General features: G+C 45.5%; 1 protein-coding gene across 2 annotated transcripts in view; it reads right to left on the bottom strand.

Annotated features, from left to right (window-relative positions):
- The window catches only part of bach2b (BACH transcriptional regulator 2b), a 71,738-nt gene that overhangs the window by 13,531 nt on the left and 45,663 nt on the right, over nucleotides 1-12,544 (bottom strand). For both annotated transcript variants that reach the window (XM_028397061.1, XM_028397062.1), the window contains one exon: nucleotides 7,751-8,005. In XM_028397061.1, coding sequence (XP_028252862.1) covers nucleotides 7,751-8,005 — 255 coding nt within the window. The remainder of the gene's footprint in view (nucleotides 1-7,750; nucleotides 8,006-12,544) is intronic.

The raw sequence follows: 12,544 nt of genomic DNA, 5'->3' as shown, positions 1-12,544 counted from the left end.
ATATTCCCATTTGGGTTCATAATTCTGTATTTGTGGCCTGATTACCTACTTTGCCGATGCAGCGGCGACCACAGGCAACACACACACACACAGCAACGCAAAGTTACACAGAGAGAGTCTGATTCTGTTCAATCTTGATTTTGTTTCCCATCTGCTGCGTTTCTTTGTGCAGTCACATCACAGACAGTGTGTTTATGATGTTAACCATCCTAAATCCTAACAGATGTGACATATGCTGTAAACACATCTGTTTGCACACAGAGCATGATGTGTGATTTCACTCCTTTAAGATTAAATCCGACTCTTATTTGGACCTGCAGGCTGCACCGCAGCAGGATCTGGCATTCTTCTTCTTCTGTTAACCCTGTGTGTGTCAGCCTCCCAGCATGCCTCTGGTGTAAAGCACCTTGCAGTGCGCTCAGTCTGCAGCAGACAAACCAGCATCACACACACACACACACATCAGTCATTGTTAGGAGGAAGCTGCTGACTCCATATCTGTGAAGGGGGGATGGTGTGTGTGTGTGTGTGTGACAGATTGGGGGGAGGGTAGAGGCTTTGACTGGACTATCCGCTCTACTGATGAGTGCAGCACATCCACTACACTACACTACACGACTGCACCCAGACTACACACACATACACATACACACACTCCTGTGCAAACTGCAATAATGAATTCATTGAATCTGAATGTTATGCCGTTTTTCACTCTAAACTGTACAAAGATCTCGACTGCTGACTGATCTTTTATCTTCCCAGTCATGTTACTAGCTTAATGACCTTGATGATAGTATTTCTATTTCTGCATTAAATGACTACCCTTGTGATTTATTATCATGAACCCACAAAACCAGGAGATTTCCGAGAAACAGAGATTAGAAAGGAAAGTTCAAAATCAGAGCAGCCAAAAGGCAGTTTTTAATGTGTAAAATATGTGTAGTAGAGTATATGATGCATGCATAACTGACTTGATTTTTGACATTCTCCTTTAAACTATAAAAATATAGCTTCCAAATGCTGCCAGAATTTAAATGATTATATATTTTTTTGCAGTTTTTAAATGGCTTGAAATGTAAGTGGGTGCACATTTGCTCACAAATGTGGCACATACATGCTCCTTTGAGCAAAAAGCTCAAAGGACGGTGTGAGCTGTTGCACAAACTTTAAGCTGTGCTTCATTAATTGGATGCAGACACATTTAAGGTTAAATAACCATCCAGTTTCTTTGTTTTTTGTTTGTTTTTTTTCTCTTTATGATACAGAAAAAGAACCTAAACCTCCTAACACACTGAGGACAGCCATTAGACACACTTCACACACATAGAATGAGGTATGGCAAAACCACGGCGAGTGTAATGGCGAGGCAGTAACAGCTTAAGCGAGGCTGGGCGGCCCATTGCATCCAGAGCTGCTGATAAACAGCAAAGCTGCTGGAGGAAAAAGTGCTGAGCGTACCAGGGATCTATTTTCAGCTAGTATCAGCAGCTGCTGCCTGCGGGAGCGCATCTTTATGTGTGCCCTGCACCATATGTGATTACTCCGCTGTTACAACCAGCACAGCAGCCTAATGAAGGGGAGCCTGAAGGGAGCGACACAGGACGGCTCGAGGGAGGGAGGGAGGGGGGGTTAAATTCGGGAGGAAGTCGGACGGAGCACAGAGAGGAAAATGAAAGGAAGGGAGACGGTCACAGTGTTGGAAACTGACTGTTAAAAGGAAGGAGAGGAGGGTTGGGAGGATACACAGAGTGTTTCCTGGTCATTAGCTGAACGCCATGATGTTTGAAACATGTCAGCTGTTAGCAGCACTTAGTGCATGAGTTAAGACAAAGAGACAAATTCATCAGCCTGACAGATTTGGGCTGCTTTGGGCTCGATAACATTACATTGCAGGAAATTATGAGCAGTGGCCAACCTCACACACACACTCATATGCATGACGTTATGCAAAGCTGTCAAATATTCTTTGGTAAACAAGCTGAGCAATACTACACCAACCCGCCGCCTCCCTCACTCACTCACTCCCTCCTCTGCCCTCATCAAGCTTTACTCCCTTACATCGGCCTTTTGCCTTCATGGAGGAGAAGGCTAATTTATGCAAATGTTCTCCAGTGAATTCCTGCATGTCATGCATGTTAATGAGGGACACGGCATGGCATGACAATGGAGTGCTTCCCCCGCACAAGAGAAAACACTCCATCTCCATTGGAGACAGCAGCAGCAGCAGCCGACGCTTTACCATCAGATCTGCTGAGTAACCTGACATTAACCTCCGTGTGCAGACAAACAATAAGGAGCCTGAGTCACAGCGCTAATGGAAATGAAACAGGCACTGTGCTCCACGCTGTCAATGACGCTGCTGTGGGTTAAGCTGTTATGCTGGAGGAGATGACAGGAAATGTACAGGGACAAAAGGGCCTGCCACAAAAAAGGGAAAACTCCCAGGCCGGAGGAAAGTCTTTTACACAGAGAACGGCAGCAGTAAAGCAACTAACCTATCAAACAGAGAGAGACAGACACTGTCCCACAGCTGCATTAAAGATGCATTACATAGAGGACTGGAAGACATTTTGTATCTGAAGAATCTTGTTTTACAAGCTATGGAGCAAAGTATGCAAACCAGAGCTTTTACACATGCATTGTCAGGGCTTCAAAGCTAAGTGCAGGTGTTGTCAGTTGTATATGTGAACAGTCGTCTGACAGACTTTGTTGGAACAGCTCACTGAAAACAACACGATCAGGGCACCTGCATGTCACAACCTGTGGCGAAGGTTACCTGACAAGTTAATGTTACAGTGCTGAGATAAATGGACCATAAATATGGTGCAAAAAAAAATCATTTTTCATCATCATCATCATCACCTCAGATTTGTGGCACACGTTTGCATCAAAGAAGGATCCATTTATAGTCATTGAAAGGTGCCGAGCACGGTGAATACATTTTCACTGTGATGCTGAGAGATTTGAGAAGTGACAGCAGAAGCTCAGACGTTCCTGGTGCTGAGCTGTGGGTAAGTAAACCTCCCCCCCCTGACAGTGGATTAAATGAGACAGTGTAAGTCTAATCCTCTGGCAGTGAAGCTTACAGTACAGGCCAGACACTGGGGAAGACATGACCCAACCTCTGAACTGTTAAACATGTTTGGGCTGTTTGCTCCTGCACAAACAAACAATCGGATAAATCATTTCTCTCTACACATATCCAGACACACAAGTGTTTTATTATCCTGCTTGTGTTGCAGGTTTTGTTTCCATCTAGAGTGAGGTTTGCTGTTGCTTAACTGTGTCAGGTGTGTCAGGTTTTGGAGGCTAAATATCAGGAACACATGATGTCGCCTGCCAGGGCTAGCTGCTCAAGGTTCTCCTCACACACTCAGACAAAGACCCTGCATCGCCTCTGTCAGCTTACTGGATGAGAGGTGTCCTTGAGCTTGCAGAGAAAGAGAGAGACCTCCTGCTGGGCCACGGTGGGTATAAATGCATCACTCCTCTTTTCAAAGCCTCCTCTTCATCTCCTACTAACCAACCCCCCACCCACCATCTTCAAGAAAAGGCAGCGCTCCCTTCCTGGCTCCTGACTACCACCATCTGTCTAACAGGCTATATCCGTGGGGTTCAAGAGATGGCACTGTGCAGGTTGAGCCCTGCTCAAGCTGACTTGATGGACGGATGTCACTCATTAACCCTTTGCAAAGCTCTGCAAAACCTTTTATTGGCCTGGACTATCTCAAAGTCTTCCTCAGCGTCTAAGCACCGAGACATTCTTGCTGTTTTGCAAGTGATGATCCTGGTGTGTTTATAATCAGCTTAAGCTCTAAACCACTTGGTGAAGAGTACAGAAAGTCTGCGGTCATGGTTAAAGGACTAGCCAGGGAAAGGGGGGGTGGGGGGTGTTGTGGTCTTGGTTACAAGAAAACCTAAGTGTATTTTGCTGACCAAAATACAGACCATGATCTAGCCTCAACTTCTGCTTTCAAATCAGGCCAGTCTGCAGGTGAACACAAATCACCTCAACAACCCCGGTTTGAACGTGTGTCTTTGTTTGTCAGACAGTTGATCCCACAGACCGCCTTTGAGGAAAGACTGTCCACAACTATGCGCCTTTATCCACTTAAAGTCACTGAGTCTCACTCCTCTCTGGCAGTCGAACAGCTACGAACACTGGTGCCTACAGACAATGACACATTGTACAAACTGGTGTATTTTAAGCAGCATCCTGGCCATTAGGCATTTGAACAACAAAACAGCAGTGTAAGGTCTCTGGTCTGTTTGGCCCACAGGTCATAAAACTGCTTTATCATGACTAATAGAGGGTAATTCCAGTTTTGCTCACTGCATCTTAATCAAAAACATAAAATGTAATTGTTGATTTACCATTATATCTGTAGAGCTCAAGGCTGGGTCCAGGTTCATCTAGCCGTGGACTCACTATGGATGCTCACACAGGTCTGTGCAGACATTACATTTAGTGGCTGATGTGGATCCTGGTACACTTGCACAACGATCTGCAGCCTTGTTCAAGTGGACCCTCTGTACAGGATGCACATGTGTGAGTTTTCTTTAGAGTTCTCTGGCTCATGACTAAGGAAAGAACTTGACAAACAGGAGGTGGTTTGAGGTCTGTGAACCAACCAGCTCTGCTGAATCACAGCACTTCCCTGTCCTTTTTTTTTTTTTTTTAAATGTTCCACAGTGAAAAACAAGACAGGGCAGAAATGGCTGATGATCCGCCACCTCGGCTGTCCCCACACGACTCTGGAATCAAGTCAATGTACAGAAGGACTGTGTGCTGGGTCGCTTGACTCAAGTTGAAGTAATTAAGATATCTGTTGCAATATCAGGAGGACACACCAACTGGCTGCAGTGTGATCATGGTGTTAATTGTTGCATGCAGTTCGTTGCAGTTTGTTGTAGTAATAGCTGCTCGTCTGCACTCTCCTACACCCCCGTTCTTATGAATCTGCTTTTGTTTTACACTCAGAAGAACCATGATGTAAAGGGAGCGACGTGAACATCGTTCTCCTCCCCCCCTGCTGGCCGGCCAGGGGAGGACGGCTGTGCTGACATAAAGCTGGATTGTTTTGCTCCCATGATGTGATGAGCAACAATGAAACTGGCTGGCCCCTGTGCAAGCCTACAATCACATTAGATATAGATGATGTCACTCATCCGCGCCAGCCCCAGCTACTCCAGAGGCCACGAGAGAGGGGTGATGAAGGTGGTGGTGGGGGGAGGTGGTCTTTGTTTCATCCGCACAAATAACCCCCTCCTCCTCCTCCTCCTCTTTCTCCCTGTGGCAGCCAAGGATTTGCCCTTTGTTATGCACATACATAGGTGGCGGTCTTATGTGGCTGCTGGAGCAAATACTTGACCACAGTCGGACAGCCGAGTGTCGGCCGAGTGTTGCAAAAACGTACGGAGCAGAACAGAGCCTAAGGCTCGGTGGGGGCTGAGAGGAGACCCAGCCCTGCCCCCAGCATCCGAGAGAAGACGGAGCACAGACTGGAGGCAGGGGATGCGTCAGCAGACCTCAGCCACTGACCGTAAAGCAAAGGGTGACAGGGGACCTTAAAAAACTTGATAGGCACCATCAGTGGAATAATATTTCACCCTGACGGGGCCTGTGATGTAGCCTTGACAGCCAGACAGAGACGTACAACTTGCTGATGGAGGCAGGGAAAAAGGAGGATTTCACTTTTTATGATGAGGAGGTGCACATTTGTCTTATTTTCTGTCACTTGCTATACATGTATGTAGACAAATGAGACAATATTAAAAGGAATGCACCAGCGATATGCACTAAATGATCAAATATATGAACACACTTATTGTGTGTTAGAATAAAAATAATAAAAAAATATGTCAAATTAAACTGGGCTGGACAAAGAGAAAGAGGCTTAGTTAAAGCCTCAACCTGAATATCTCTCCCTCTCTCTCTCTGGCACATTAAAGAGACAGTCATTGAAAGATGTTACTTTCCACACTCCATCTCACACCTGAAACACACAGCAGCTCATGCATTATTCATACAGGCGCCCCGTGAATGAGAGGGATGCTGCTTTGAACGCCGAGGCGCCGTTCCCTGCAGTCATTCTTTGAGTTAAGGAAGGGGGGGAGAAAAAAGTCTGCTCACTTTATATAAGACGACAATCTGACGCTGACGTCTTTTTCAATGAGCGCGGCGACAAAAGTCGTTTGACAGGCGTTACTTTATTAATGCACTGGCCCCAGCAATGAGCCGCAGCTCCACAGCACATGCGGGATGTGCCCCAGTTTTCACAGCAGCACATGTATGTAGCAATATCTGTGGTGTGTGACATCAATATGTCAGAGGGGAGCTTTCATCATGTGTTCAAGCAGGAGGAGCTCTGAGGTGGACCAGTTTAAAGTGACAGCGCGAGAGCTGAGGTGAGCAACAGCGGGGAGCGTTATTGAACCTGATGAGTGCCGAGGTGGCGTTAATCTCACCGCAAAAGTGCTACGTGTGACGGTGGTGGCAGCTGACGGGTGCTAATTGGCAATCACAGCCCTATAGGCTCAATAATGCACTTGGTCACACCTTTATACTGAGTCTTTATGCTGCTGTGGATGACAGTTGAAATTAAAACGCCGTTTTTCTGCCACCTGTTTATACGACCAAAACAACAACACTGCATATAGACAAGTAATCAAAAATAAATCGATAAAAGTTGAAGTTGAGAAGTACTTGAGAAGAGACTTGAACTTAATGTGAGACTTCTGGGGAAAACCTCCGGCTCCACCAGGACTCTAAGCTGCAATCTAAGACAAATTACAACTAATGTAATATTTATATTTTCACAATTATTGCTCTTAAACCTCCTACCAGTATTTTTAAGCCAATTTAAGCTACACTACGATTCAAAGGTTTGGGGTCACCAGGCCGGGTCTACAGCTTCTCTGATCAGCTGCGCTAACATCATTTCACAAGAGTGTTCTAATCATCAATTAGCCTTAGCTAACACAATGTAGCATTAGAACACAGGAGTGATGGCTGCTTTGTATATATTCCATTAAAAATCAGCCTTTTCTAACTAGAAGAGTCATTTACCACATTAACAATGTCTAGACTGTGTGTCTGAGACATTTCCAAGTGGTTCTTTGGTGAAATTAAAAGTAGGTATTTGACACTGATGAATGATGATTCTAGTTTATTTCAAACTGCTGTAGCTGCACAAGAGATGCCAGATATTTCATGTGAAGTCAGAACTGTCAGAGTATTCCGATAAAGGATATGTAAAAGGATAAATTGATATATCCTCGTCTAGGTGAGGCTAGTTAGACCCTCAGAAAATTCAAAATAAACCAATAAAAATCTGTGTGATTGTAACTAAAAGCCGCGAATGACTCCAGCAGTTATGTAACACAAAATCACTGACTAACTGCCTGAGTCAGTTGTAAAAACTTGGCTGTAAAAATGCAAAGAGAACAAACATTTACGGCTTTACGGCAGTGTTACACTGCACAAAAAGTTCTCGCTATACATAACCACGATTGTGCTGTTTCCATACAGTTGAATGATATTCTGGTTCAAAATGAGTCAGTGAGTGGAGTGAACCTGTGTGCGTGTTCAGTGAGTGCGTGTTCAGTGAGTTGTGTTATTGCCGGACGCTAGAACGGATTGAAGGCCTCAGTCGAATGTTTTTGTGATGCATTGTTAAAAAAAAGTCGGCGGCCTTTCCACCCCTGCAAGGAAAACCTGTCAGGGAAACTGCATGTTTGATGGACCTACCTCTTCAGGAAGACTAACGACCAAGCCATTTTCCGCCTGGGCCACCAGCGCCTGGAGGAAATACTCGCTGCAGGCAGCCAGCACGGCCCGGTGCCCTCGGAACTCCTTGCCCTCCACCAGGACAGTCACATCGCACAGGATATCCTGCTTCCGCTGGTCGTTGAGGCAGAGGAGGATATTGGTACAATGAACCGTCGACTCATACACATACATGGGGGCTTCAGGCTTCTCATCCACGGACATTCCGCTCACGCCCTGGAAATAGAAGCACAACAGTGGGGGGTCAGCTTACAGCCGAGCCCAGCGAGCGCATACCGCAGGGCTGACATCAGCCCCAGCGGTCTGCTGCAGCCAGCCTCATGATTCAACACATACAAGCCTGACTGACTGCTGCTGCTTCACGTGCTCCCTCTGCCTCTTTAATGTTTAAAACCCAGTGTGTCCCTGCACAAAATATCTCTCTTCACTGTCAGATCACATGTATATTACCCACACAGCTTTATCCATACGCCTATGAACTTTTATTAAAATGTGAATGAAAGAGTCTGAAGCGCTGCACTTTGTTTTCTGTAGAGGTTCCACATGTGTTTGTAATCTGAGGACTCACTGTAAAGGTATGCTGAGCAGCGAGAGAACATTATCAGAAGCAGAAGAAGAATTTAAGTACAGCACAGGGCTGATTATCCATTTGTATACAGTTACAAAATATTAGGTTTGAGTTACACATACATGCAGATTCTGTTTGTTATGCTAAGAAGAGGGAAACTACATCCTGAGAGTGCAGCAAAAACAAGTGGCCACTTCAGGCTGGCTCCAACAGGAGAAAATAAACCATGATAAACCATGATCACAACTTTGTTACAAAAAATGTTTTGGGTCTTTTCTCACATATTTCAATGATATTGAGCCTTTAACCCTGCCTGTCTGTCTGCAGCTCCACTTGGGCTTTCCTTCACATTTAATCTCTCTAGAACCCACACACAGGTTTGTCCATCTACGGTCCTGACACTCACTCCATACTGAAATTTAAACGGGACTAATTTATTCAAACAAAGGCAATCATCACAAGACAAAGTGGCTCAGACCCTCGGGCCGGTCGGCTGATAATCCATCCTTGGATTTGACTGCAGGACACTGATGTCCCCCCTCCATCTGCAACCCTCAGGTGTAAAAAATAAATGACATGCTCTATCTTTGCTGTCGGACTGGAGTACGTCAGTTTGACTCCACACTCAAACCCCAAGACGCTCAGCTCTGGGATCATAAAAGCACGTGTTCCTGTGGAACAGTCTCTCTGCCAAATGTTCCATTCTGCCCCGCAAGACAAACACTGAGCTATCTTCCCTCACACACAGCTGCTCAAAGGGCCTTTATATTATGACCATACTCTGTGCTGAGATGTCCCCCTGCTATGTGTGGGCTCGTGTTTACAAGTTGGAAATTAATTTCCCTGTCATCTGGTGCATGCAGATGACCGTCAGCGTCCGCTGTGTTTGTGTCAGGCGTTTAGGAGTTAAAGTCTCAACAGATATCTTCAATCTTAATTGAATGTGAGCTATTTCACTGGATGAGTTCAAAATAAACGGTTGGCATGAGGTGACTTTGTCTTTTTGTCCTACTTTTTTTTTTTTGCCGAACTCCAAATTAGATTTCCCCAGAAAACTTCCTGTCACTTTCAGGAGCTCGAAGCAGGGCGACCAGACTTGTAGAGTTTTTTTTGATGAAGCTGCTCCTCCAAGCAGGGGGATACGGGACACGTACTCCCCACCAAGAACAGTTAGAACTGATGGAGCTGCTTGGAGGAGCCTCAAGAATAAGTGTCCTCAAGAATAAGTCCAGCTGGAGCTCCAGAGGAGAAGTGTAAAAGAGATATGAGGAAGCACAGCTAACATCCCACCATTAAATAAACAATCAGGAGTACTGCTGAAGTACAAAAGCAAAAGAATCCCTCTCTGCATCATGTCCTGCAACAAAAAGGCCGGCCCACATTTTTCATTTGTACCAAAAGGCCAATACCAATCGAGAAATTGGCAGACATATCTATCAATCAGGCTCCGGTGTACAGGAAAAAGACAGGTTGAACAACGCAGTGAAGAAGAGCTGTCAAAGGCCCCGTTCACACTGGAGAAAGTCATTCCAGCTAGAGTAGGATTGAGCCCAGACAGCCTTTAAGCTGGATGTGTTCAGACCCGTTTTCAAATCTGCCTAGCACACACTTGTGTCCGCACTCAATCCGGCTTCATCCAGCATGTTTGCTGTCCTCCAAACCACTAGGTGGCGCCTCGTAATATACAGAGTCCGTTCATGCCGAGGTAGGACCGCGTGTGCGCATGCGTCATGTGGTTTTTTGTCCCGTGTCGTGGCCCGTGAACCGGAAGTAGCACATCGCTAACCGGAAGTAGCATGTCACTAACCGGAAGTAGCGTGCCGCTAGCCGGATTCGCTCGCCACATTTGCGTTCACACCTGAGCCGCATTTGAGCCAATTGATTGAAATCAAACTGGAGACAGCCGGATTCGAGGTGTTCACACTCAGAAAAAACACATCTGGATTGATCTGGATGTGGCCGAATCCTGCTTAAGCCACATTAGGTTAGGACCATGTGCTGGGCTCCAAAAACAAGTCAAACCCAATAAACCTCCATGCCTGTATGTCAGGGAGGTGACATCACAAAAACCTCATCCATAGTTATACACTGTCTATGGTTGTCTTTTTCAGTCTATCGAGTGTTTCAGCTGTCAAGGCGAGGGAGCTGCAGATTAAAAATACACATTTCTGCAACTGCATGAGCCATTTTTGAAGTTTACAGGTAAATATGTACAAACCATAACGAGGAAAATGAAAACCCTGAGCTGGCTTTAAAGCCCTGTGCAGTTGTTGACTTGACTGGAGGAGTCTACAAACACACAGTGAGGAGGTGAAGGTGGGGTGGGGGTGCTGTTGTGGAACAAGTATATCAGTCCAGACTGTGGTTCTGGCGGGTCCAACTGTTGTATAGTGTGCTTATTTCCACCAAACATTTCTCAGTTGGTTTCCCAGGATAATGACCTGTCTTCCAAGAATAATGTTTCCAGATGCGGTTGCGAGGTTCAGAGCAATCTAAACATGCTATTTCTACCCTGGAATGAACATTCGCTTCACTTGAACTTCAGACGGTTTGTTGCAGTGGGAGGAAAATGTACAGATGACACAAATACAAGGCGTGCACACACACACACACACACACACACACACACACACCACAAAATAGCAGGCTGTGGCAGGATTCTGATTAGAAGTGCTGATGGATGCAAAAGGTTTTTCTTTTCTGTTTCTTGCAGGGTCAGTTGTTGACGGCAGCTCTTTTTGCTCCACTAATGCCGATCCCTGTAACATTCCTGTGCAGATATCAGATCAAAAGCGCACCGTGATGGTGATGAGCACACTCCAGCGGCGGTCAGAGCTGACTTCAGCGCACAGCGCTGGGCTGCTCCTGGAGCGAGCCTGCTGATCTGAGGGAGGCTGATGAAGACTAATGTGGCTGGAGACCCGTTAGATCTACGCTCCCCATTACAGCAATTACGGCTTGTGGCGCTACGGTGCACCACTTAAAGCGGTGAAACGCCGCCGTACTGTACACGAGCTGCAGAGGGAGGAGAAGCTGCTGGTAGCATCCTGTGCTTAGCAACGCTGTCATTATGTTCAGCCCTCACTGTGTTTCCTGTGTTACCTGCTGCTTCTTCCTGCCAATTGATCAGTCACGTATATTCCATGAATTCAATTTAAGGAACATTATCTTAAGTGCTTAATTATAATTATAATAATAATATTAATTATATCAATGTTTTGACTTGACGTATTATTGTATAGAATTAGTATTTTATTTACTTGCTATTTTACCTTACGTTATTTTATATTTCTAACTTTAAGCAATTTCCCCCTGGGATAAATATTTACATGCTTTCAATTAATTAATCATAATCATATTTCTTGAATGGAAAGGGAAATTGCATTCAAATTGCACTGTACACTTAATAAAACCCTCATAATTCAACAGACTATTGAACAATGTTTGTTTTGTCCATGATGACCATTTCACACAAAACATCACATTGACTAATTACCAGGTGCCAAAGCAATGACTACAAGTGGTTTTAATAGGTCCCCTAGGCTTTCTGTGGCATTGTTCCCTCCGTCACACACATTATGAGCAATGATTTCCAGATCTGGATCGCAGGATCACCAGCAGGTGTCTGATTATTAGTGTTGAAACACAGCGAGAGATACTTAGAGGTTAGGGTTAGATCATTTTTCTAGCACTACACTTTCATTTTAGGAGTGAAACAAACGAAGCACGAAGGAAGAAAAGAATGAGACGAACAGGATACACCGCAGAATGTTTGAGTCAGCTTTGGCCCGACTATCGCATGATGTGGTGTTGGTTTGGGGGGCTTTCAGTAGGAGGGGTAATGTGCGGCAGTGAGGTATAATGTGCTCGGTGATGTGTGTCCCTGGGTCTGAGCAGTGTAATGTGCAGGGTGTGAGGAAGGAAGAGGCGGGGCTGGAACATGACGGAATGAAATATAGAGAGGGGCGAGGGCGGACAGGCTGAGCCCCCAGTGGCAGGGGTGTGATTGCTCCCGTCATTAAAAAACATCATGTTGCCGTTCTGGAGAGCGTTCAAAACCACAACAGATTCCTCCGAGGAGCCTTTAGTGAGTCTTCTATAGGCACGGATTATATGTAGCAGCACAACTCTGCACTTATTTACATTTCCCCATAAAGCAACAGCACCAATGAGAGCCAGTACGTAGG

Source organism: Parambassis ranga, chromosome 24, assembly GCF_900634625.1.
Source record: "Parambassis ranga chromosome 24, fParRan2.1, whole genome shotgun sequence".
NCBI lineage: Eukaryota > Metazoa > Chordata > Actinopteri > Ambassidae > Parambassis > Parambassis ranga.
This window is presented reverse-complemented; position numbering and strand designations above follow the sequence as displayed.